General features: G+C 39.6%; 8 protein-coding genes across 11 annotated transcripts; 4 read left to right on the plus strand and 4 right to left on the minus strand.

The window, feature by feature from the left end:
- The first annotated feature begins 88 nt into the window (after positions 1-88).
- LOC9323416 lies at positions 89-1684 on the plus strand. The gene is made up of 4 exons (XM_002887306.2): positions 89-258; positions 332-425; positions 515-724; positions 815-1684. Exons 1-4 carry the CDS (start codon positions 184-186, stop codon positions 1513-1515), a joined length of 1080 nt encoding a protein of 359 aa, XP_002887352.1. The 5' UTR covers positions 89-183; the 3' UTR covers positions 1516-1684.
- Positions 1685-1693: 9 nt separating this feature from the next.
- On the minus strand, positions 1694-3702 carry LOC9323417 (3-ketoacyl-CoA synthase 7). The gene is made up of 2 exons (XM_002888777.2): positions 3604-3702; positions 1694-3487 (listed from the first exon to the last, which is right to left on the minus strand). Exon 2 carries the CDS (start codon positions 3206-3208, stop codon positions 1826-1828), a length of 1383 nt encoding a protein of 460 aa, XP_002888823.1. The 5' UTR covers positions 3209-3487; positions 3604-3702; the 3' UTR covers positions 1694-1825.
- On the plus strand, positions 3617-4680 carry LOC9324887 (probable 3-hydroxyisobutyrate dehydrogenase-like 2, mitochondrial). Its single transcript, XM_002887307.2, has one exon. The coding sequence runs from the start codon at positions 3673-3675 to the stop codon at positions 4570-4572; it is 900 nt and encodes a 299-aa protein (XP_002887353.1). The 5' UTR covers positions 3617-3672; the 3' UTR covers positions 4573-4680.
- An 83-nt stretch (positions 4681-4763) lies between these two features.
- Positions 4764-9095, minus strand: LOC9323418. Of its 3 annotated transcripts, none has more exons than XM_021034284.1 (7): positions 8886-9095; positions 8706-8808; positions 8509-8629; positions 8320-8441; positions 5374-5495; positions 5205-5274; positions 4764-4971 (listed from the first exon to the last, which is right to left on the minus strand). In XM_021034284.1, exons 1-7 carry the CDS (start codon positions 9010-9012, stop codon positions 4857-4859), a joined length of 780 nt encoding a protein of 259 aa, XP_020889943.1. In that variant the 5' UTR covers positions 9013-9095; the 3' UTR covers positions 4764-4856. The 3 variants fall into 3 exon arrangements, with proteins under 3 accessions (XP_020889943.1, XP_020889944.1, XP_020889942.1); XM_021034285.1 differs by lacking the exon at positions 4764-4971 and adding an exon at positions 4986-5119 and having other exon boundaries at positions 8886-9094; XM_021034283.1 differs by lacking the exons at positions 4764-4971; positions 5205-5274; positions 5374-5495 and adding exons at positions 7450-7763; positions 7854-8013; positions 8115-8236 and having other exon boundaries at positions 8886-9088.
- On the plus strand, positions 6374-7398 carry LOC110230712 (probable 3-hydroxyisobutyrate dehydrogenase-like 3, mitochondrial). The gene is given in 2 exon segments (XM_021034282.1): positions 6374-6419; positions 6422-7398. Coding segments are annotated over 2 exon segments (891 nt in total). The 5' UTR covers positions 6374-6388; the 3' UTR covers positions 7282-7398.
- Positions 9096-9360: 265 nt separating the features above from the next.
- Positions 9361-12221, minus strand: LOC9324888 (transcription factor bHLH160). Of its 2 annotated transcripts, XM_002888779.2 has the most exons (3): positions 11269-12221; positions 10857-11180; positions 9361-10302 (listed from the first exon to the last, which is right to left on the minus strand). In XM_002888779.2, exons 1-3 carry the CDS (start codon positions 11557-11559, stop codon positions 10210-10212), a joined length of 708 nt encoding a protein of 235 aa, XP_002888825.1. In that variant the 5' UTR covers positions 11560-12221; the 3' UTR covers positions 9361-10209. The 2 variants fall into 2 exon arrangements, with proteins under 2 accessions (XP_002888825.1, XP_020889945.1); XM_021034286.1 differs by having other exon boundaries at positions 10221-11180.
- Positions 12222-12378: 157 nt separating this feature from the next.
- Positions 12379-15543, minus strand: LOC9323419 (pentatricopeptide repeat-containing protein At1g71210). The gene has a single exon (XM_002888780.2). It carries the CDS (start codon positions 15465-15467, stop codon positions 12861-12863), a length of 2607 nt encoding a protein of 868 aa, XP_002888826.1. The 5' UTR covers positions 15468-15543; the 3' UTR covers positions 12379-12860.
- A 91-nt stretch (positions 15544-15634) lies between these two features.
- Positions 15635-25986, plus strand: LOC9324890 (UDP-glucose:glycoprotein glucosyltransferase). Its single transcript, XM_002887309.2, has 37 exons — positions 15635-15818; positions 15899-16258; positions 16344-16497; positions 16744-16915; positions 17058-17131; positions 17365-17461; positions 17541-17653; positions 17749-17864; positions 18152-18209; positions 18451-18603; positions 18722-18820; positions 18918-19082; positions 19245-19313; positions 19443-19531; positions 19655-19817; positions 20034-20171; positions 20272-20377; positions 20487-20581; positions 20688-20797; positions 20914-21124; positions 21242-21310; positions 21439-21584; positions 21937-22038; positions 22131-22278; positions 22571-22627; positions 22726-22856; positions 23012-23100; positions 23175-23527; positions 23625-23711; positions 23848-23912; positions 24167-24269; positions 24410-24568; positions 24655-24795; positions 24875-24918; positions 24996-25110; positions 25311-25463; positions 25562-25986. The coding sequence occupies exons 1-37, from the start codon at positions 15670-15672 to the stop codon at positions 25757-25759; spliced, it is 4851 nt and encodes a 1616-aa protein (XP_002887355.1). The 5' UTR covers positions 15635-15669; the 3' UTR covers positions 25760-25986.
- Positions 25987-26033: the final 47 nt, after the last annotated feature.

The following is a 26033-nucleotide window of genomic DNA, read 5'->3' on the forward strand; positions in this document are numbered from 1 at the left end:
ATATATGAAGGGTATTTTAGGAATAAATAATATTGTAGAAAGAGACGTGAAGAAACGGCCCTCTTTACATAAACGAAATTGAAGAAACACGAAAGTGTTGCAGAGTCAAAAAAACCCTAACGTAGGAAATTACAACTTAAAGGATTTACGACTTGAGGCGTCGAGAGGTGAAGGAAGACGGAGATGGCGAAACCAAAGAGAGACGAATTGAATCAAATCCTTACTAGTTATCACAATACCATCAATGATACTCTCCAGGTTTTTTTTTTTTTAATTTGTTTGTTGGTGATGGAATTTGAATTTTGGTGACGGTTTTGGTGATTTTTTGCAGTTGTTTGAGCAAGTTCCGTCTCCGACACAAGACAAAGTAAGCTGGAACGATGTCCTTCAGATTTCTGATCATCTCTCCAAACAAGCTACTATAGGTTTTGTTCTTTTGCCAGTTGCTGTCTTTTTGTTATAGAAAAACAAATTCTTCAATTCTTTTTTTTTTTTTTTTTATTAATTTCATTAGTGGGAATGCTATGGACTGGAGAACCTCCAAAATCTGAAGCACTAAAGGAGACTATGGAGGCATACTTCAACGTGCTTCAAGGATTTTTGCTGCATTGTCATGGAAGCATGGTTGGTGCCGGGACTACACTTTCTTCATCCATACACGCCTCTGCGAAGCAAATTGTTGATTCTAGCTTCAGATTGTTGCAGGGTTCTGTGTCCCTATACGGTAAGAAGACTCAATGGTTTTCTGCTTGTTGATTAAGAAGATTACTCAACTGTGTATGAATTTTGTGGTGTTTCTGTAACTTGGAAACAGAGGGATCATATGGGAATGGAAGGAAGCCGTCGATTCCGCAGCTTGCTGGAGCAGTGTGGGAAGCATGCTCCAATTTAAAGAAGGTGCCTGAAACAAACATCAAAGCGATTGGAAGGGCGATGGCACATGTAGCTGTTTCCATGAAGGATGTTCTTAGGGAGATGAAAGAACTGAAGCCAGCTTGTTCTTCACCCGAGCATGATGCTTCTGAAAACCTGGAAAGCGAGACTCAAAACTCAGATGAAGATGATGATGGTTTAGGCGATGACTTGTCTCCTGAAGAATTTGAAGTTGCTAAAATGGTAGTAGATATTGTGTCTGAGACGCTCGTGGTTATAAAAGAGCTTATCCGTGCTTTCACAGGCATGATCAAGCTGGAGAATCCAAATGATAATAGTGAGTTTGTGGACTCTCTTGAGAAGTTACTGAAGTTGTGTCAAGGCATTGGAGTACAGATTGATGAGCTTGGAGCCTGCGTTTATCCGCCACAAGAGTTTGGTCTCATGAAACAAACAGTGGAGAAAATATGGGAAACTATTGGTGAGATTGAGACTGGTGTTAAGAGTTTCGAGAATTTTTCATCAGAAGCTTTATCGGGATCATGCAGAAGGCTGCAGGGTTTGATTGAACATATGGAAACCGAGCTGGGCACAAGAATAGAAGCTGAAGTAGTTTGCAAAATGCAGAATGTTAATCTTTAGCACTTAGAAAAGTTTGGATTTAAGGTTCTTACTTCTTAACTTAGTGTTTCAGGACTTGTTTTTAGTGTTAAATTGGCAATTATAGGAAGTGAAACAGTTGCATATACTAAATCTTGTGAAGGGTATGTACTAAAGCCTATTTCAGATTGCAATAACAAAACATTTCTAAGAGGAGAGATCCAAAAGAAACAGCTCTTGAAGAATCTGAAAATGTGGAAAGTTTTTCCTACAATGCATGAATCAGCTTAAGAGCAAACCAGAGAGAATACGAAGGAATGTATAAACTATTCTATGGAGCAGCGAATCAATGTCAAGAAAGGAGCTCTGTCCTCAATGCACTTGAAGCATCTCCACAGACCGGATACAAATGGATTCGATCAGACCATGCATTCCTGTCTCTTGAATCGATCTCAGAAATGCATTTCCAGACAGCACTGTTTGCTTTAAAGCCACTTCCAAATCCGATCTGCCATACTTTATCTCCCTTTTTCATTCTACCTTTTGCTTCCAGGTATTGCAGCTCATACCACAGTGAAGACGAAGATGTGTTCCCATAACGGTACAGAGTTGACCTTGAAGCTTCTACGTCTTCCTTTTCCAGCTTCAGATGCTTCTCCACGCCCTCGATTATTGCCCTTCCTCCGGCATGTATACAGAAATGCTCAAAAGCTTTCTTAAAGTTGGGTGTGTATATCTCCTTGTGCATTCCCCATTTTCTTTTGATGAATGAGATTATGTATTTGAGCTGCTCTGAATAAGGTAGGACCCGAGGGCCTAACTCCACCACGTTGATCTTTAAGGCCTTTGATGCCACCCTCACAAGCTGCTTGGACAATGCTACTCCCACTTTTCCTTCTTCATCAACTTGCTGCATTACACTCTCGTAGGATTCTGTGTCTGAACCGACATGAGTTCTGATAATGTGCTGGAGTTTGTATTTCGCCTTATGCGAATCTTGCTTCCTATTGGAAAGAAGAATCGCAGCCCCACCCATTCTGAAGATAGTGTTAGCAATGAGCATTGACTTACACTTCCCTCTGTAACCATTTGGACTCACAGCTTCCATACTCAACACTAGGGCCAAAGAGTCACCATGAATCTTCATAAGATCTTTCACAAGATTAACCGAAAGAATCCCGGCACTGCAGCCCATTCCGCTCAAGCTGAAGCTCTTTACGTTGCTCCTCATGCCAAACCTGTTTATGATCATAGAGGTTATGGATGGAGAAGGACAGAATAGGCTGCAGTTAGACACAAGGATGTCAATACTCTTAGGATCTATCTCATGCTTTGAGAAAAGGTCTTCAACAATAGCGAAGAGGATCTCATGAGTTTCTTCTCTAGCTGCAGAGAGAGAAGCGTTTGGTGGAATCTCATGGACTGTCGCAGGCACGCTCGCGTCATCACTAATACCTGACCGCTCTAAAATCTTTTGCTGGAGATCAAGACTTTCTTGATCAAAAACACCGGAAATCGTAAGATGCTCAATGAAATTAGAGACTGGAGCTCGCAAGAAGTCAGGAGGTTGATAACATGAGAAATCAATGAGGTATATAATACATCTTGGTTTAAAGAAATAGTAACCAAAAACCGCTATGAGAACACAGGCCGATGCTGCCAGGAAATGGGGAAAGGTCATAAAAGTCTGAGTGATAAGGAGAGCTTGATTGATGAAATGAAAGCTCGATTCCATATTCTAGAATCCAAAAATGAGAAAAGAGAGAAGCAAGATGATCATGAGAGAGAGTTGTGTTTTTGTGGCAAATGTTGATTATAGTGTTTAGCATAAAGGAAATGAAAAAACAAAGTTTGTTGCATCACAAGGTAAGCATGTGAAAGGTGTCCAAAACAAGGATGAAATTCAGGGCTCGTGACCTATATGAGAGTTTGCATGATTTCATGGGAAATGAACATTACGTGTCTGTTGAGTGACTTTGGTCTCTGTTTCTAAGCTTTACCTCTGTCTCACCAACTCCATGTGTAAAAATTGTAATTGGAAGAGGAAGACCAGATTAAAAAAAAATATGTAAATAAAATAACTAAAATCCAGGGAGAAAAAAATAAATAAAAGTTGAGTGAAGAGCTTACTGTTTTTGTTTTCCGATCGTCGTCGTCGTCTCTCACAAATTTCTTCATTCGTTCTCTGGAATCGCTGAAATGGAGAGTCCATATCCGAAACTCATCGATCCATCCAAGACTCGAATTGGATGGATTGGGATCGGGATAATGGGATCAGCCATGGTCTCTCATATCCTCGCCGCAGGCTATTCAGTCACCGTCTACGCTCGCGATCTCCGGAAATCAAAGGATCTGCAAACCAAAGGAGCTCGCGTAGCCAATAGCCCCAAAGAGTTAGCGGAGATGAGCGACGTTGTGTTCACGATTGTTGGAAACTCTAACGATGTCCGATCGCTGCTTCTCGGTGACGATGGTGTACTCGCTGGTCTTAAACCCGGTGGAGTAACCGTGGATATGACTAGTAGCAAGCCGGGATTGGCGCGTGAGATACACGCGGAGGCGAGGAGGAGGAATTGCTGGGCGGTGGATGCGCCGGTATCGGGTGGAGATGCTGGAGCACGTGAGGGGAGGCTAACGATTTTCGCCGGCGGAGATTCCGAGATTGTGGAGTGGTTGTCTCCGGTGATGAAAACGATGGGAATTGTGAGGTATATGGGAGAAGCAGGGAGTGGACAGAGCTGTAAGATTGGGAATCAGATTTGTGTAGGAAGCAACATGGTGGGACTAGCTGAAGGGATTGTGTTTGCTGAGAAGGCGGGTTTAGATCCGGTGAAATGGCTTGATGCGGTGAAGGACGGTGCTGCTGGATCTGCGGTTATGCGGCTTTTTGGGGGGATGATGACGGAGAGGGATTATAAGGCGACGGGGTTTGCGGAGTACATGGTGAAAGATTTGGGAATGGCGGCGGACGCGGCAACGGCGATGCCTGGAACTGCTTTGAACAAGCAGTTGTTCTCTGCAATGGTGGCAAATGGAGATGGGAAGTTGGGATTTCAAGGCGTCGTCTCTGTTATCAGGAGACTTAACGGCATATCCTGATAACACTAGTGTTGTTAACTAGGCAAACTTGTTTTCCATTTGGTCAGTATGTTTGCTTCTTGAACCAAAGTTGCTAATAAGAACATGGAGTCTCACCAATCTCGAGAACTACAGTTTACACAAGAAATACCATCAAAGAATGACAAACATAACCGATAAGAAACAAAAGGCACTATGAATGGTGTAACATTACCAACCTCTACCTCCTATAAGTCATTCCTGTTAACCAATAATCTTAAACACGACTATCAAAGGTCTTACATTATACGAGTCACCAAAATACCCTACCGAGTCTCTTCAACTGCAACGTTGGAGTAGCTATACTCAAACCTTTCTTCCTCGGATCCCTGCGCTCTACTCCTAGTCCATGATATCTTACATGTTTTATACAAACTAATTCTGAGTTTAACAAAATGGGGTAAAGCATAAGTCAAGAATATGGGTCTTTCATGTTCGCTCATTTCACATAGATACGAGAATGTATCTCTCGTTATGAGTCCAGCTACTCCTAGTCCATGATATCTTACATGTCTTATACAAACTAATTCTGAGTTTAACAAAATGGGGTAAAGCATAAGTCAAGAATATGGGTCTTTCATGTTCGCTCATTTCACATAGATACGAGAATGTACCTCTCGTTATGAGTCCAGCTATATATAGGCTTATCCGCAGCTTCTTCAACCTTGGCTAAGAAATAGAATCCTGCAATTCAGCCAAATGAAATCTAGAAGAAGCACTACAGGTCACGAAGCTTCAGATGCAAAGCAAACTGAAGATATCAACATGACACCAAGCACTAACCCGCAGCCCAAAGCCAATAAGTGGAATGTGTATACATTGGACGTAAAAGAATAGCCATCAACGGAATGACAATGCAAGGAACAAACTGGACTAGAGCATATGGTCTAAGGTCATCGAAAAACCTTCAATTACAGCCTCATGTCAGCCTACTCTATCTCAAGATTGTATCACTAAAACCACTTGAAAGTTTAAGGATTGACTTTACCTCCAATACAAAATGCTAACAAGACCAGCAATAAACAAAGGGACAATGGAGTAAGTACCCTTTATGCTCATCAATCCTTTCGTTTACAAATATAGCCATGATTGATGTGAATGCGATAGTCATCTATATCAAAAACCAAATTGAATAAAATAACTAAAATAAACAAAAATTGAGTGAAGTAGTAAAGCGGAGACTAATCTCAATTGCTCCTCAGAGTCAAAGAATTAATCTACATACTCTCCTCTAATCCACATACTCTCCTCCTTTTAATAAAAGGACGAAACTACCCCTTTACTAGGTATACGTGGTACAACTAGGATACCAGTTGTACCACCTCCTAGTTGTACTCTCTTAGTTGTACCAGACCTTAGTTGTACCACCTAGTTGTACCACCTAGTTGTACCAGACCTTAGTTGTACCACCTAGTTGTACCACCTCCTAGTTGTACCATACCTTAGTTGTACCACAACCTAGTTGTACCCGAATATTCCCTAGTTGTACCAGTTACAACCCGTATAAAAGGATTCGAACCCTGGGGGCGCGTGCGTGCGCATGGAGCTCGCAACCACTGAGCTATTGTGTTTTTCGTTGAACATTTACCGATTTAATTGTATTTAACCTTTATCACCCGAAATCAACCCTCATTAAGGGTAATTTTGTCTTTTTACCATTGAGGAGTATTTGAGACAAAATTTGGAGCTTGAGGAGCCCCTGAGAATTTGTTCCTAGTAAAGCTTACTTTTTTTTTTTTTAAACCGATCGTCGTCGTCTCTCACATAAATTCTTCATTCGTTCTGTGGAAACGTAGAAATGGAGACATCATATCCGAAACCCATCGATCCTTCAAGACTCGAATAGGATGGATTGGCATCGGGATAATGGGATCGGCCATGGTTTCTCATATTATCGCCGCAGGCTACTTGGTCACCGTCTACGCTCGCGATCTCCGGAAATCAAAAGATCTGCGAACCAAAGGAGCTCGCATAGCCAATAGCCCCAAAGAGTTAGCGGAGATGAGCGACGTTGTGTTCACGATTGTTGGAAACTCTAACGATGTCCGATCGTTGCTTCTCGGTGAAGATGGTGTACTCTCTGGTCTTAAACCCGGTGGTGTAACAGTGGACATGACTAGTAGCAAGCCGGAATTGGCGCGTGAAATACACGCGGAGGCGAGTAAGAGGAATTGTTGGGCGGTAGATGCGCCGGTATCAGGTGGAGACGCTGGGGCACGCGAGGGGACATTAGGGATTTTCGCCGGCGGAGATTCTGAGATCGTGGAGTGGTTGTCCCCGGTGATGAAGAATATGGGGACTGTAAGTTATATGGGAGGGGCAGGGAGTGGGCAAAGCTGCAAGATCGGGAATCAGATCGCTGCTGCAAGCAACCTGGTTGGACTTGCTGAAGGGATTGTGTTTGCGGAGAAGGCGGGTTTAGATACAGTGAAATGGCTTGAGGCGGTGAAGGACGGTGCAGCTGGATCGGCGGTTATGCGGCTGTTTGGGGAGATGATGGTGATGAGGGATTATAAGGCGACTGGGTTTGCAGAGTATATGGTGAAAGATTTGGGAATGGCGGCAGAGGCAGCAATGCCTGGTGCTGCTTTGAGCAAGCAGTTGTTCACTGGAATGGTGGCTAATGGAGATGGCAAGTTAGGGATTCAAGGCGTCGTCTCTGTTATTAGAAGACTTAACGGCCTATCCTGAAAACACTTGTGTTAAGAAAAGTGTTCCAATGGTTTCATGGTCAATTAGGCAAACTTGTCTCTGATTTGGTCTGTAGATTTGGTTTAAGTTGATAATAAGAACATCGAGTCTCACCAATCTCAATAACTTAAGTCACAAGAGATAACATCAAAGACGACAGACATTCCATAAGAAAACAAAGGGGCATTATGAATGGTAGAGTGTAGCATTTTGATAAGATTACAGCTCGAGTATTAACGAAAAAGGTGTAACATTAGTACCCAACTGGATTATCAACCTCTACCACCTATATCTAATTCTATAAGCCAATAATCTTAAAACACAACTATCAAAAGTAAAAGATGATCTTACATTGTACCAAAATAATCTACCGAGTCTCTTCGACTGCAACGTTGGAGTAGCTATACTCAAACCTATCTTCCTCGGGTCCCTTCTCTCTACTCCTCGTCCATGATATCTTCCATGTCTTATACAAGCTAATCCTGTGTTTAGCAAAATGAGATAAAACAATGAGACAAGAATATGGGTATGCCACGTCGGGTCGTTTCATATACATGAGAATAAGAATGTACCTCTCAGTTTGAACGGTTCTTTTCGCAAGCATGAGGGTAAGGAAGACGGGGACCATAGCGGCACACAAATGCTTCAGAGAGTGCCCACTAATAATATGATGTGTCCAGCTATATATAGGCTTATCCGCAGCTTCTTCCACCTTGGCTAAGAGATAAAATCCTGCAATTTCAGCCAATTGAACCTAGAATAAGAACCAGAAGTAACAAAACTTCGAATGCAGAGCAAACTGAAGATCTTTCAACACAACACTGAGCACTAACCTGCAGCCCAAAGCCAATACGTAGAATGAGTATACATTGGAGGCAATAAAATAGCCATCAACGGAATGACAATGCAAGGAACAAACTGGACTAAAGCATATGGCCTAAGGTCATCAAAAAACCTGCAATCACAGCCTCATGTGAGCTTACTCTATCTCAACATTGTATAGTTAAAACCACTTAAAAGTTTAAGGATTGACTTTACCTCCAATACAAAATGCTAACAAGACCAGCAAGAAGCAAAGGAACAATGGAGTAAGTACCCTTATGCTCATCAATCCTCTCGATTACAAATATAGCCATGATTGATGTGAAAGCAATAGTCATCTATATAAATAAAAAGCAATCAAAAACAAGACAAAGCAAACAGAGAAGAGAAAGAGTAAGAGCTTACGGGAAGACGATCCCAGAGGAGAGTAGCATCGTTTGGGTGAAGATGATAGTAAGAAGATCCAAAAGCAACAGAAGCCACACCAACGTAAAAGCAAGTCCATCCTATTTTCTCACCTCGCAAACTGTTTCAATACACACAACAGATTTTAACTAAATTGGATTTTGATTTCACAAAGAAGAAGTATATAAATTACGCACCTAAATCTGAAGTAATCTTCTGGGTAAAAGCAGAGGATGAGACCGATAAGGCCGATGATGAGGAAAGGGAAGTTGGAGATGACGTTTAAAGCATTCGGAATCCCTGAGAATGGATTTGTAAGATCATAACCCTAAAATTCAAAAGGGGATTATGAAGAAGAGAAGAGTGAAGAACTATACCGAAGAAGGAGCGTTGATCGGCGAAATTGTGGTAAGCCTGAGATTGAGGGATGGTGGGAGTGACGATCATAAGAACTATGAAGATTACAATCGCCGATCCCCATGCGTACATCGTTCGCTTCTTCATCGTCTTCCTTCTACTTCTTAGAGAGATTCTCAGGTTTGACTCTTCTCCTTTATTTACTTTTCGGGGTCGATGTCATTTAAAGGCGTCGGGGAAATTGGAATTGCTGAAATAACAACAAGAAGGGTAAAATGGTCAATGTCATTGTGTGACGCTTCGACTCTAACGTACACGGTTGTTTTTTTGTACAAGTTAGTGTTCTTTTTGTCCGATTATAATCATACATAATCCATTCAGAGATACTAACTGTTGCTATTTGTTAATGCAAGGATCTCAATCTTTAGTTATGAGATACTTTGGATTGGAATTGTTGCGGTAGTTGGGACCGGCAAATCCATCTCTTTTGTTTTAACATTCATATAGTCTGTAGTGGTGCGAACCAACTACAAACCGCTTTTACATAAATTTGGTCTGTGACAGCGTCTTGTCTACCCCAAAATAGATTAGTTTAGACCAATGATAGTTTAGTCCGCTACGCTGGTAACGTACATTCAAACCCTTTATTACATTCATTTAAGAGTTGAAATGAAATATAAATGTTGAGGTAGTATGTACAGGACTACTCTCTCTATTGAATCATGTGCCTCTCTATAGTCCAATGCTCAACTTATTTCTAGCAAACTGCAAAGGTTGGCCTGACAAACTCGGCATTTTTCCGGTGCCATGTGTTGTCATACTTGAATATGTTGTCTCTTTCTCTCGGCTCGTGAAATTGTCAGGCTGATCCGACTTATATTCTTCGAACTGGTTTATTGAGACCGAACTCTAGTACAGTCTTCCTAAAACAATCATTGCTTAACCGAGTTCAAAATAGTATCTTTAGAAACCGACCAAAACATTATTCGGCATTCTAACAACTTATCTTGAAAAACTGAGCTAAATCACCAACATGGGTTTCTAGTATCACAAATAAATTTCTTTTTGGATTACAAGAAGCTATGGGCCTTTGGTCCATAATCCTCTCGGATCCGAGACCAGGGCATGTAAATTGGCCTCTTTTCTTACATCGAGACTCAAAATCGTGATCTTGATGCATACTAATAACTAGCGGTTTTGCATAGGGGGATAGACATAACGTCTACATCTAAATATGATTTCAAACACGAAACCATTTAAACATGATCTGAGCAAGAAGAGGAATGGCAGTTGTGATATGCATCATCAAAGATATTCTGTTGATTCTATACCTCACTATATATTTCATTTGCATTTTGTGTTGTCACGAAGCGAAGAAATGATGTTGTTCTTTAACACTGTGATGTAGTCATCACCTTCACATGGCTTCTCATCCATCTACACTTTCCCATATACATTTCGCAATTGTTAGTTCTCTCAAAAAAACACGCAAATATATGTAAATACTATATCTAATAATTGTTCAAAAAGAAACAACTCGTTAGTGCCATACTATTGCTAAAGACTATTTATGAATTTAGTTTAGTGTTTCTGGTCCATTGATCGGCTGTCGATAATACATGAAAACATATGTAAATCATTCCTCTTTATACACAATGCCACTCTCAAAACCAGGATCTATTGAGGTTGAAACAGTCTCTCTCCAATTAACCAATAGAATCAATATCTTAAGAAAACCCACTGGTTCATCATGAACTTAATTATAAACCATCAATTAGTCCTATATATACATTCATTTCTAACCTTATAGAATCTTAACATAATCGTCCCATGCTTAGCTTAACAAAATCCTACCTTGTATATTGGTTGGAGAAGAAAGGTAACATTTGTTCATGTTCATGTCTAAAACTTATATACCCAAGAATTGTGACTCTACTTACTATAACACATTGTCTAAAGAGAAATGAAGAAGATAAGATGAGAGACAGTACCTTGACATGGAAGTTGTAACAAACCACCCTTTGCTCTCGGCAAACTTGAGAAGTAGAGGCACTTAAAACACTCAAACCTTGCAGCTCCATTACATGAAGCAAGTTCGAGAACTCATCTTCGTTTTCTTTCTTCAAGCATATCTGTACAACAGCCTCATAACCTGATTCCCCCAATTCAAGAACCGAGATTGCTCGAATGGAAGGACCCCGTCTCTCTAACTCCACAAGCTTCTGCTTTCTAAGAGTTAGCTCTCCAACTTCATTCTGTAGCTTGGGAATGTAAGTGATCACATTATCGATTATAGACGGTGCAGACCATTTCTTCTGCCATTTCAGCAAGACAAGTTATATATAGCTCAAACAACCACAAGAACATACCTAAGTTGTAGTGAAAAAACAAAATGATGAAAACCTTGGAAGAAGAAGAATGATCAGGAAGAAGAGTGCCGAGAGTGAGGTAAGAGGCATGAAGTCTCATCCTCCTTAAACGCTCCTTAGCGTTATGGTCTTGTTTCTTTGATGCACCACTACTTGAGCCATCAACCTCATGTAAAACTGGTTCTTTCCTTTTTCTTTGTGATTGACAAGTGTCGTCCTTCTCTGCGGAGGAGTGTTTCTCAACGATTGTTTCTGCAGGAGGGATATGCAAGCGATCATGAAGTAAACTTGATATTGAAGTCTGATGATTCGGCTGAGAAGACATATTCTTACACAGATGGTTCTAGTGAAACTCAGAATTTGCTAATTAAAGTCTAAACCCTAATTAAGTTAACAAGATGATCATGATTCATGACAATGATATGTTTATATATATATATAGGGAAGGTAGCCTAATAAAGTCAACCACAGAAGCAGTAATAAATAATACAATGCAATGAAGCTGCACAAAAACTTTTAATTTTAAATATTAGTAAAATGATTGAAGATTAAAAATAAAATAAAAAGAGGTTCAGGGAATCATAGGTCACACAGCAAGTTATTAGAAGAGAAAAGGTCGTATATATCTGCAGTACAGAAGAATTTGAAAATGATAAGAACCAGAGCGAGCCAGAGAAGAAGAGAAAAACAAATTATTGTTTTTTGGAGAGAAGAAGAAAACTTGTGAGACAGGATTTACAGCTTCTTAATTACCTGATTCATCTCTTCCAATGTTCTTCTTCTTTGTAAGAATGCAGATGTTTTCATAGAAACAGACAAACAGTCATGTAATGTAAGTCTCTCTGGTTTGGTGTATGTCGTCAGTATGTACGTGGGGGTCTTTAATTATGCAGTACAAATGATGTTAAACTGTAGTACACAGTACACACATTTCTTTCTTTGTTTAATGGTGTGATTATATGTAATCCCGAATCTCCTCTCTCTCTCTCTCTTCTTTAAAATTATCCTTGTAATCCCCCTATTGTTTTATTTTTCAATTACTTTTGTGTTTATGCTACTACTTTTTTTTTTGTCTTTAGCCAAAAAGAGTGATGTTATCATATTTTATATCTATACTATTATAAAGACGAATTAGATGAAATACTAAAGTAATTGTAAACAAATGTAAATATGTAATACAAACACCAATTTCCGAAACAAGGTGGGCAAGCACCATTAATTTTCCTTACCAACAAATGAAGAATTTGACAAAATTGTTGAAATCTCTCTCTCTGAGTTGTGTGTTTCTACTAGGAAAGACTACAAAACAATTGTGTACATAATGGGAAATCTGAAGCTGATACTACCCAATTCCCTAAGTGTCTTTAATGACACATCCATCTTTACTGAAAAAAAAAGCTTCTGTGAAAATAGTAGCCACCAATCTTTTGCAATCCAGAGACAAAAGCTCCTGCAAGTTGCAACATTCAGTACTAATAAAGCTTCAAAAAGAAGACTCTGGCTTTCTCATTCACCTGTTGTCTGATGATCCAAATCCAAAACAGATATTGAATCCAAATCAATTCAAGGATCCTTCCCTTATTCCCTATATGTAACAACTCTGACCTCTCCGTGACATACTTTTCATCATTCAAGTTGCCTCTGTCTGCTATTCCAATCATTCCTCCCTAAGTTTGACCTTGAATTCCGTCCCTCTAGTATGCGGTCAGCCCGTTCAAGGATCCTGTCAGTCCGCTCATTAGGCTCATACCCTCTCCGTGCTATTCTTTCTACCATCTCATATGCATCTTCTGCCTGGTTCATTACAATCATTCTCAACAGCATATTGTATGTGTACATATCAAGAGGATAGCATTTCACTATAACTTCATCTAACCGCTTCAGTTCTATTTCCATATCGATTCGTCCCGAAAATACTCCTATCAACTCACCAAGTGACTTCATCTCAGGGATCTTGTCTTCTACATCTCTCATCCGTGTCCATGCTTCATACACCCCTTTGCTCTTCATTGCGTTATGCAAAAGGACATTACCGATGAAAGCTGTAATACGACGCCCACTTTTCCTAAATTCGTTGACTAATCCAACTGCCTCATCATACTTTTCTTCGTTGCACAATTTTTGTATGTTTACTTCGTAACATTCGATACTAGGCCGTAGTCCTTCGCCCTTCATTTCTTCCAAGAAATGCATAGCATCATCCAATCTATTTGCTTTACAGAGGCCAACAATCATAACCTGGTAGAGTCTTTTCTTGGTCTTACCTTTTTCTCGCAGGTCATGGAAAAAGTGAAGAGCATCAGCGATTTTCTCATTTTTAAGGTAACTCTGAAGCATGAGAATGTTTGAATCTAGTGTGGGCGTGATCCCATCTCTATCCATCATATCATACACTAATCTTGCAAGTTTTGGTTTTCCTGCAAACCCAGCTCCTTCAATGAATAAGTTGTAGGCCTGAACCTTATGTTCCCAAAGAGACAACTGAAACTTTAGCAAAGTAGTAAAAAAGTTTTTTTCACCACTTTCCATCTCACAAACACATTGAATAACATTTCGATAGAGACTACGGGTCGGGGTGTAGCCCTTTTCCTGCATCCTGATGATAAGTTTAGCAGCTATGTCTCCCCTCATTAGTGTGATTGAGCCGTATATCAAGCTGGTGAACATTTTGAAGGAGGTGTCTACACCACTTTTATTGAATAGCTCATTAATCATAAGAGCGTCCTCCACTTTCCCAATATCACAAAGAGCTGATATAATCTTGCAACCAGCTATACGTTTAGGCAACAAGTCCCGTTCTGCGGCAGCAATAACCAGCTCCTTTGCCATGTCAGGCTTCCCCTTCCAGCACAAGGCATTGGTAAGTGTACTAAATGTCTTTCCACCAAGAAAATGCCCTCGGTCCATTGCCCCTTTCAAGACATCGTAAGCTTGTTCGACACTTTCATTGGCACAAAGGGTATGAATCAGATAGTTGTAAGACGTGGCGGTAGGAGCAAAGCCAATTTCTGACCTTGACCGGTATAACTCGAGGGCTTCATCTACAAATCCAGCTTTGCAAAAGAAGCATAAAGCTGCATTCATCGTTTTCTTATTAGGCGAAACTCCACGTACCAACATCTCCGTCAGGATATCATACACACCATTAAGATCGTTCTCCTTCAAAAGTTGAAAGACCATAGAGTTATACCTGAAAACTTCGAGTTCACAACCTTCTAAAGGACTAATCTTTTGCAAGAAATCCACAGTGTTGTTTAAGAATCCAGCTCCAATAAGCGCCCTAATCCAAATGTTATAAGCACGGTCCATATTCACCGTTCCCAGCACTTTGATCTCGTCTAACAACTTAGTAGCTTCCTGAAATTTTCGTTTGGAACATAGAGCATCAACCAATATGCCTAAGCCAGAACCGCATCCAGCAGGATCATTGGGGAGCAAGGCACGAAGATAAGCTTCAGCCTCATCAAGCTTCCCTTGCTTGCACAACTTCTTCACCAAAATGGAATGCGTAACAGCGCAGACGAAGCCGCGCACGGAGATCTGGTCGAAGATGACATCAACAGTATCAAAACACTTCTCCTCCACAAGTGCATTCAGCAGTACATGATACCCAAAAGAATCCAAATCCAAACCTCGAAATCTCATATTACCAAAGTGCTGAAGAGCTATATCAGTACGACCAGCGACGGCATATCCAACAACGAGAGCATCACAGAGACGAAGAGAATGACGGTAACCTTCAAAAGCAACACTTCGATCCAAGAAGTCAATCATAAGAGTCACAAGCTTAGCACCACGAAGGATCTTGAAGATAGCATGAAAAGTAGCACGCGTGTGATGAAATCCAGGCTGACGAGCAGCCCAATCGAAGAATTTGAGACATGAGAGGATATCGTAACGAGTGTGTGTAAGCACGTCGAGGACGAATTTCTCAGTGAGACGGAGTCGGAGATTGGAGAGGTGGAGGTAAAAAGCTCGAGCATCTCCATCGTTAGAAGGAGCTCGAAGGATATCAAAGATTCGATCGATTAACTGATGGCTCTGTTTCACATCTCGCTGCTTAAACCAGTCTTTCCATTCGCGAACGAGGAAATCTCCGGGAGCGATTGAAGAAGAAGGTTTCGTGAAGGTAGAGAACGGAGATGTAGAAGAGATAGCGTCGCCGTTGTTACCGGAATTGCAGTTTCTGAACGACGACGCAGTGAGCGATAGTATCCTCCGCCTGAGGAGCATTCCTTCGCATGATCTCGACGGTGAACAACACCGAAGCCTCCAAAAACTCGTAAAACCCTAGCTTTTTTCAACCAATCAGTGACTTCCACGTCATACTCGATGTCGTGGCTTTTGTTTGTTATTACGAAATTACCCTCTTTTGAGTTAGTAAGAATATTTCCCGGCTTGATTCTGGTTTTTCTTCTTCTCCGTCGCGGAAAAGATGGGGACCACCAATCTGAGATCTTGGCTCTATCTCATTCTTCTCTTCTTCGTCGTCGTCGGCGTCAACGCTCAGAATCGGAGACCTAAGAATGTTCAGGTGGCGGTTAAGGCCAAGTGGCAGGGTACTCCTCTTCTCCTTGAGGCTGGGTAATGCTTCTTCTTACTTTTGTCGATCACCATTTATACTGATCTTGAGCTGAATCTGAGTGATTTTTGTTGTGATATAGTGAGTTGATTTCCAAAGAATCGAAGCAGTTGTTCTGGGAGTTCACTGATGCTTGGCTTGGTTCCGATGGAGATGATACTGGTGATTCCGATTGCAAATCAGCTAGAGATTGTCTTCTTAAGATATCTAAACAGGCTTCGACTCTGTTAGCTCAACCAGTGGCTTCTCTCTTCCATTTCTCACTTACTTTGAGATCTGCCTCGCCCAGGCTTGTGCTTTATCGCCAATTGGCTGATGAGTCTCTGTCTTCTTTCCCTCACGGCGATGATCCCTCTGCGACTGACTGCTGTTGTGTTGATACTGGCTCCTCTCTCTTTTACGATGTTGCAGATCTTCAATCCTGGCTCGCTTCTGCTCCTGCGTATGCACTGACACTCTCTCTCTCTTTTTTTTTTTGGTTAAGATCACAATTTGTTCTTTCTAAGCTGCATTTCGTTGGATGCCAGTGCTGGAGATGCTGTTCAGGGGCCTGAGCTCTTCGACTTTGATCACGTTCATTTTGATTCAAGAGCTGGAAGCCCAGTTGCTGTTCTCTATGGGGCTGTTGGGACTGATTGCTTTAGGAAGTTTCACCTCTCGCTTGCTAAAGCAGCCAAGGAGGTCTCTCTTTTTTCCTGGGAAACTTGTCCTTCATTATTGAAAAAACGTATTTTGTTATTGGGGTAGAAAATGAAAGTTTACCTCGAGCAGGAGGCATGAGTTTGAGAAGTTCTCATATGGGGTTCAGTTGTGTTTTTCTTATAGTCTTGATAAAGCAACTTCAGGCTCTATTGTCCGGGGATTCCATTTCGTAGTGTCTTTCTGCTTTTGTTGTGTGCATTCTAATGAAGCCTTGGTTTCCTCCAGGGAAAAGTTACATATGTTGTTAGACCAGTATTACCTTTGGGTTGTGAAGGCAAAACTAGACCCTGCGGTGCCATTGGAGCAAGGGAGAATGTTAGCTTAGCTGGTTATGGTGTGGAGCTTGCTTTGAAGAACATGGAGTACAAGGCAATGGATGATAGTGCTATAAAGAAAGGTTAGTGTTAAACACTCATTTATTCATTTCGCCACCCGAATATTGAAAGTAAAAGCTTTTTCCTATTGGTTATTTATTCCTTATATTCTTTCTGTTAGCTGTGAATTTGCTACTCTTTAATTGTTTCTGCTAAGAGTTTCAGGTATCACTCTTGAAGATCCTAGGACTGAAGATCTTAGTCAAGATGTTAGGGGCTTTATATTCTCAAAAATCCTGGTATGTTTAATTCGAAATATAACCAGTATAATGTATAAATATATATAGGACCATTTTTTTCAAAAAATCACTTCATTTTGATCTGCAAGAATGCATGAATGCTCGCAAAATGAATATGTTTTTGTTAGTGGATGTGAGATGGAGGAAGATAAGAGAGGAATGACAGAAATTTTTGTAGCAGCTTTTTCATTTTCTTTTGGGTGATCGTTAAGGTCAGTGCTCCTCTTTTGCAGGACAGGAAACCCGAGCTAAGATCAGAAGTCATGGCTTTTAGGGATTATCTTCTATCATCAACAGTATCAGACACGCTTGATGTTTGGGAGCTCAAAGGTACTGCTGCATCCTGCATGTTTGGCTTGATTTTAATAGAAATTGATAAAGTGTTTCCTAATTTACGTTTGTTCCACAGATTTAGGACACCAAACAGCGCAGAGAATAGTCCATGCCTCTGATCCTCTGCAGTCTATGCAAGAAATTAATCAAAACTTTCCTAGTGTAGTTTCTTCATTATCTCGCATGAAGGTATGTCATTTTTTTTTTGATGCTGTGTTTACCTGCTGGTTGAATTGTTTCCTTGTGGTTTCTTTGATTTTAGATGTGTCTGGTTAATCGTGCAGCTCAATGAATCAATCAAAGAAGAGATACTTTCAAACCAGAGAATGGTTCCCCCTGGCAAGGCTTTGTTGGCTCTGAATGGTGCCCTGTTGAACATCGAAGATATGGATCTATACATGTAATACCTTTTTGCACTTTGTGCTATTTTGTCTTGGTCTAGGCATATTTACTGCAATCCATAGTGAAATTCTGATATTTTTTCTTCGTTTGTGTACTTTTCCCCAAGCCCATTTTAGCTTTAGTATGGCCAGACCTAGTTTCCCATCTTTCTATTCACTTACATTTGATATCAGTTTGCGTGGTATCGCTTTTCATTTGGATTATTTTACACCTTTCAAAAGCTAACATGCCTAAATTGTTGGTTATAGTCCATTTGCAATGATCATCTGATCCTTCTGTTTGCAGGTTGATGGATTTGGCCCATCAGGAATTGTCCCTGGCCAACCATTTTTCGAAGCTTAAGGTATGCTTATAATAATGGTCCTAAATTTAATTAATTTAGTGTTTCTTTTTTCTGTTTTGCTGGAGATCTTGGACATACATTTTACTTCTTGTGAACTAAAAAGTAAAGTTGTAGTTTATATAACATGGAGGAAAAACTGGAACTATACAAATTGATGATTTTTTTTCCTGTCTATTCAGGACACTAAACTGTGATTAGTCTTGAACATATGGATGTGCTAACATGTTTATGCAACTATCAGATACCTGATGGAGCCATACGGAAACTTCTACTAACTACCCCTCTCCCTGAACCGGATTCATATCGGGTTGATTTCCGTTCCGTGCATGTTACCTATCTCAACAATCTGGAAGAGGATGATATGTACAAGCGTTGGCGGAGTAATATTAACGAGGTAACTAGTGCAGCTGACATCTCCTTGATAAGTGAGGATACATATGATTTATTTGTAAGCAAGGTGTCATCGGGAAAATAATCTCTAATGGCATGTGTTTCTCTCACCTTGTAATAAGATTTTGATGCCTGCCTTCCCTGGACAACTACGTTACATCCGAAAGAACCTATTCCATGCAGTTTACGTCATTGATCCAGCGACTCCCTGTGGTCTTGAGGTAAGTCTTATACTTGCCCTTTCCCGGCATTGCTGGCCCTTCGTCCCTTATTCATTAGTACAGAGCTTTTGACCTGACTATTGTTGGATCTCTACAGTCCATTGATACTCTCAGATCTTTATACGAAAATCAACTCCCTGTGAGATTTGGGGTGATATTATATTCCACTCAATTAATCAAGAATATCGAGCAGAATGGTGGTCAAATTCCATCTTCTGATGCAGCGACTAATGCCCAAGTTAAAGAGGACATATCCACTATGGTATTTACCGTTTAGAATATAAATTTACTGTTATCATTTTCCCAATTTTGAACTTTTTGCCTGCAATAAGAAGCTTTTTCTTATTATGTTCATTTTTAGTTTTTTGCTGGGGGGTTAAACTAAGAATGGATTTTCTTTTCTGATGAAAAACTCTCTTTGCAGGTCATACGTCTTTTTCTGTACATCAAGGAGCACCATGGGATCCAAACAGCTTTTCAGTTCTTGGGCAATGTAATAGACATTAACACTTAACTCATAGTTAGAAGTGGCTTGATTATTTCTCGTTGATTTTTTGTCATTCTGTTGTAATTTCAAGTATCCAAAACATTAGTTGCTAAGATCTTCAGGTTTTGTTAACAGGTAAACACACTAAGGACTGAATCTGCTGATTCTTCCGAAGAGGACATTGAACAGGAACACGTTGATGGAGCATTTGTTGAGACAATTTTGTAAGTAACATGGATATTTAGAATCATTATTCTACAATCGTAGATCTCTATTATTTTCTGTCTACATAGAAAATTTGGATTGTATTCCTTAGCGCTCCTTAAGTTGGGTCTTTTATATTCCAGACCAAAGGTTAAAACACCCCCTCAGGATATATTGCTGAAACTGCAACAAGAGCACACTTTGAAGGAAGCATCTGAAGCGAGCTCCATGTTTGTATTTAAGTTGGGTCTGGCGAAATTGAAGTGTTCCTTTTTGATGAATGGCCTTGTCTTTGATTCCATTGAGGTACTTTTGTGCATCTTTTTTAATATGTCGACGTTCTCAGACGTTGGTAGCTTACTGCAAGCATGCGTCTAATTCAATATTATGTACATGCAAACCATTTTACTTTATTCTGCATCGACGTTCACGTCCGAATAGTAGAGCTTTTAATATTCTAATGCTTTGATTTTCTTAAGTCTATTATAAATTGGTTCATGAAGCTAGCCCTTGTGTCTCCAGGAAGAAACTCTTTTAAATGCCATGAATGATGAGCTTCCCAAGATACAAGAACAAGTTTATTACGGCCAGATAGAATCCCGTACTAATGTTTTGGACAAATTGCTTTCGGAAAGTGGTCTTAGCCGTTATAATCCACAGGTAGGGAGTTTTACTGGCAGCATATTTTGTAATTTGCATATGTGTTTGTTTATTACTAATTCCAAGAAGTGTCTGCCTCTCGTAATTGCATTGTTTGTAGATTATTAGTGGAGGAAAGAACAAACCAAGGTTTGTGTCGCTAGCTTCATCTACCAGGAAAGGGGAATCTATGTTGAATGATGTTAACTACTTGCATTCTCCTGAAAGTAAGTAACCATGCATTTATATAGTCAACAGCTTCTTTCCCACAGCCCAAATGTGTTATCTTCTTATGCAAACTCACTTGATATATATCTTCTCTTATGACTATTCCAGCTTCAGAGGATGTTAAGTATGTGACTCATCTCCTTGCTGCTGATGTCGCAACGAAGAAAGGAACGAAATTGTTACATGAAGGAATCCGTTACCTGGTTAGTTGATGTATTAATAGCTTTCTACCTTGTTCTTTACACACTCTTTTCCTCCACCCTTAGTTGGATCCACACATGTTATTGATGCTCTTGTATTTTCATTCAGATTGGAGGTTCCAAAAGTGCTCGTCTTGGAGTCTTATTTAGCAGCCAGAATGCTGACCCATATAGCCTTCTATTTATAAAGTTTTTCGAAAAAACTGCTTCATCATTTAGGTATGTCAGTTTTTGTTTTGCGTGTGATAGGTAAAGTTTTCTTGAAAATACCTTTATTTGTGTCATTTTCTTACATTCATCTCTGCGTGTTATGTTTGTTATCTAATTGTTTGCAGTCATAAGGAAAAGGTGCTATACTTCTTGGATAAACTATGCTTGTTTTACGAGCGTGAATATCTGTTAAAAACAGCAGTGGAATCAGCTAGCTCTCAAATGTTTATTGATAAAGTCCTTGAGCTTGCTGAGGAATATGGGCTATCTTCTAAGGCATACCGATCTTGTCTCGTTGAATCATTGGATGAAGAATTACTTAAGCGTTTGACAAAGGTATACTGCTTTAAAAAAAATTCTATCATGCCTGAAAGAACATCGATACAAGAATCTTCAGTTTCCTCTGAAAAAGCAATAGTGTTAACAATGGTTTTGTTTATAATTGTCATGCAGGTCGCCCAATTCTTGTCTTGGGAACTTGGACTTGAATCTGATGCAAATGCTATTATTTCAAATGGAAGGGTGTGTAAACCATTTTTTATCCTTTTCTGTAATTATATAGATTGTTTAACACTATTTACGTATCCTTAGCGTTAGTTCCAATTGTATATTTATGAACCTTCGTCACATTCAAGTATATATTTGACTAGGTGATATTTCCTGTGGATGAGAGGACATTTTTGGGCCAAGATTTACATCTTCTTGAGTCAATGGAGTTCAATCAAAGAGTAAAGCCTGTTCAAGAAATTATTGAAGGCATTGAATGGCAAGATGTGGATCCCGATCTGCTCACAAGGTCTCTTGTTTCATGCGTTAACTGTTTCTTCTTGTCTGCCAAACCAAAATTTTAAACAGAAATTTTTTAGTCTTATGCTTTTTCTTGTCAATTTTTTTCGTCCTAGTTCTTGGTGAGCAAAGCTTCTTTTTGCTGCACGATTTTTTTCTTCTAGATTTGGCTCTTGCTGCTTATTTTATATAGGCTTTATTCACTCTCTAGACTGATGTTTCTTCTTCTAGGAGGGATGATCCCATGTATGTTCTGAAAATAGCTGATAGGATATGGTTCTTCACCTCTTTTAGGAATAATCCCTTGCATGGTTTGAAAAGTAGCTGATAGAATATTGTTTTTTATTTTTTCACACTTGCAGTAAATATTTTAGCGATGTCTTCATGTTTGTGTCATCTGCAATGGCAACACGGGATCGTAGTTCTGAAAGTGCACGGTTTGAGGTGTTGAATTCAGAGTACAGGTATATATACTGGCTATATTGGTAGTTGCTTTTCTTTTCAATTTTTTTGGGAATATTAGGCTATGCAACTAAGATGTCCATACGTTGTGTAGTGCGGTTTTGCTAGGAAATGAAAATGCAACGATACACATTGATGCTGTTATCGATCCTTTAAGTCCTACTGGTCAAAAACTAGCATCACTTCTTCAAGTTCTACAGAAACATGTTCAGACGAGCATGAGGATTGTTCTGAATCCCATGGTGAGTAAAATATATACAGCTAACCTTATTATTTGGAAATCACTAGAATGTCAAACTTAATGTTCTGAGCCACCTAGATGTTCAAATGACTTATTCTTCTGGCTTTATTGTGGTTACTGGTACTCTTGCTGAGATCAATATTTTTATGATGTTACAGCTGCCTTACTGATGTGGTTAATTATGGGTATTTTTCATGTGTATTATGTTTCAAGGGTTATTGTTTCTTATTGGAAAAAAGGAAAATACATATTGTTCATGCGTCTGACCTAGAGTTCTTAATTCTTCTTGGCAGAGTTCCCTTGTGGACATTCCTCTGAAGAATTACTACAGATATGTCTTACCTAATACGGTATGTTATTTACAAAGATGTTAATAAAATTATATGACGGTCCGGTATTGCCCATATTCTCTGATCAAATATTGATTCTGCTATGTATTTTTTTTCAGGACGATTACAGCAATACAGGCTTTGACGTAGATGGGCCTAAGGCATTTTTCGCAAATATGCCATTGTCTAAGACACTTACCATGAATCTTGACGTTCCAGAGCCATGGCTTGTTGAACCAGTAATTGCCATGTATGGTATTTTCCCCTGAAAAAGAAAATGGGATTATGCTGTTCTTTTTGGCTCAAAATATTTGTCATGGCATTTGCTTGTTTAGTTCACTTATTTTTGCTTATGCCTGACCTTCTGCTTTTTTTTTTCTCTCTTCTGGATTTGGCTTTGTCCAGTCATGATCTTGATAATATATTGCTTGAGAACCTGGGAGATACCACTACACTACAGGCAGTTTTTGAGGTTGAATCTCTTGTTCTTACAGGTTAGCTTTTCTAAACTTATTCTTCAACGCTGGATGGTTTTGTTCATGTTATTATTAACGAAACCCTTGCACAGGTCATTGCGCGGAAAAAGATCATGAGGCTCCTCGTGGCCTTCAGCTGATTCTGGGAACCAAAAATAGACCGCATTTGGTTGATACCCTTGTAATGGCCAATTTGGGTTATTGGCAGATGAAAGTATCCCCAGGGGTTTGGTATTTGCAACTTGCTCCGGGTAGAAGTTCTGAGCTATACACTTTGAAAGGAGGAAATGATGGGAGTCAAGATCAATCCTCACTGAAACGTATTACTATCGATGATCTGCGTGGTAAAGTTGTTCATCTAGAAGTAGTTAAGAGAAAGGGTAAGGAGCATGAAAAGTTGCTAGTTCCTTCAGACGGTGATGATGGTGTGCAGCAAAACAACAAAGTAAGTGCTACTTTACTCGAATAGAAGATTTACATAAAAACTATTGGTCTTTAAAAATGCTGGTTATTTATTCTCTGATGACGCTCTTTTGTTTTAGCGAGGAAGCTGGAACTCAAATTTCTTGAAATGGGCGTCTGGTTTTGTTGGTGGTCGTCAACAATCAATGAAGGGAGGTCCCGAAAAAGTGAGTAGCTTTTGTAATCTGGACTAACTTTTATGATTGTTGTAAACCTGTTGCATCTAAATTCTGCATGATTCTAACTTGGGGGCTACCTTTGCAACAATTTTAATCAAGCTATTTCTATTTATCATCTTTTCAGGAGCATGAGAAGGGTGGGCGACAAGGGAAAACGATAAATATATTCTCCATCGCTTCAGGGCATTTGTAAGCGCTATCATTTTTCTAACCTGCTTGACCACACACATAGACTTAATATAATCAAGTGTGTTGAACCATTTTAGATAATCTGAATTACCTTAAGTGCATCAAGCATATGAAAAGAAAATCATGTATGGTATTTCTACGTCTATATGTGGATATTCGTGTGCATAAGAGTTTTAAGTGTATTATGTGAAAAGTTTAATATATGATTTGTTGGTATCAATTCCTTTCTGATGCCGAGGCATTGCTTATGACAGATATGAGCGTTTCCTTAAGATCATGATTCTCAGTGTCCTGAAGAACACCAATCGTCCTGTAAAATTCTGGTTTATTAAGAATTATCTCTCTCCTCAATTTAAGGTTGGCTCCTTTTTTCTTTGCTTCCACATATGTTTTTTTTTTTGTTTGTATCTATTTATGTCTTCTTATCTCTAGATGCGAACTTATCACTAGTTTTTCTAGCACTTTAACTTAATGTGTATCACATTCTAACCTTGCAGGATGTGATTCCACATATGGCACAAGAATACAACTTTGAGTATGAGCTGATTACGTATAAATGGCCTTCCTGGTTGCATAAACAGAAAGAAAAGCAACGAATTATTTGGGCCTACAAAATTCTTTTCCTTGATGTTATATTTCCTCTCTCATTGGAAAAGGTACAGATGATCACATCTTCATTTCTTTCTTGCGATTTTGATGCTTAGAAGATGCCGCTATAAGGCATTCGACATGTATTCTGTAGGTTATATTTGTCGACGCAGATCAAATTATAAGGACAGACATGGGAGAACTGTATGATATGGATATCAAAGGAAGACCTCTCGCGTATACTCCTTTTTGTGACAACAACAGGGAAATGGATGGCTATCGATTTTGGAGACAGGTATACATTAATCTGTTTCTTTGGCCTGTAGAGGTAATTTTGGTTTCCTTACTCTTACATTCTCAATTGCTTTGAACAGGGTTTCTGGAAAGAACATTTGCGTGGTAGGCCATACCATATCAGGTAAACAAACTAACTTCACTTGAACCTCAGTAAGGTGTTACTTTTCCTATTTTTGATGTAGCTTGTTCTATCTGTAGTGCTCTGTACGTTGTTGACTTGGTTAAGTTCCGAGAGACAGCGGCAGGAGATAATCTAAGAGTATTCTATGAGACGCTTAGCAAGGATCCAAATAGTTTGTCCAACCTAGATCAGGCAAGTTGTACAATATGATTCTCTCTACTTAGGGCTGTAATCTTTCCTTGATGGTCACACTATCTTTTTCTTTTATTTGAAAGCCTTTGCATTTGACTCTTATCATACACAATGCTCTGAATCTTTAGAACATTCTACTACTGGTTGGACTTATCATCACGAGTTCCACTTGTTGATGGTATGGCATTATCTTGTTTCAGGATCTTCCTAATTATGCTCAGCATACTGTTCCTATATTTTCACTTCCCCAAGAGTGGTTGTGGTGTGAATCTTGGTGTGGAAACGCCACAAAAGCCAAGGCCAGAACAATTGACCTTTGCAATAACCCCATGACAAAGGAACCAAAGCTTCAGGTAAGCAATTGTTTTTTCAAGCTTCCCCTATGAATTTTATTCTTCATATCCACAACACTCATAAAGCATTGTTTATTAAATGTTGTGTTCTTCTGCAGGGTGCCAGAAGAATCGTAACTGAATGGCCCGATCTTGATCTCGAAGCACGGAAATTCACAGCAAAAATCTTGGGTGAAGATGTGGAACTCGTCAACGAGCCAGTAGCTGCTCCTGCTACAGACAAGCCTAACCCTCCTCCATCAAGTGACATCTCTAAAGATACAGAACAAGACTTGGAATCTAAAGCAGAACTGTAAATGCAAGGTTCCTAAAGAGGAGAAGATAAACTAGACAATCATGGCTATTTTGCAATTGCTAGATAAGGTTTCTAGTTCTGTAGCTACAGTTTCGTAGACATCTCTCAGATAAATTAGACAGAAGATAAAAGTCAACAAATTGCAGGAGAATAATATCAGTATAATATGATTTTGAATCAATAACAAAACTCATCTATATGTAAACATAGTCATACGTATTTTATTCACTTCGACGAGAGTTCTCTTTCGGTTTAGAGAATTTATGCACGTCACT

Source organism: Arabidopsis lyrata, assembly GCF_000004255.2.
Source record: "Arabidopsis lyrata subsp. lyrata unplaced genomic scaffold ARALYscaffold_2, whole genome shotgun sequence".
Classification (NCBI taxonomy): domain Eukaryota; kingdom Viridiplantae; phylum Streptophyta; class Magnoliopsida; order Brassicales; family Brassicaceae; genus Arabidopsis; species Arabidopsis lyrata.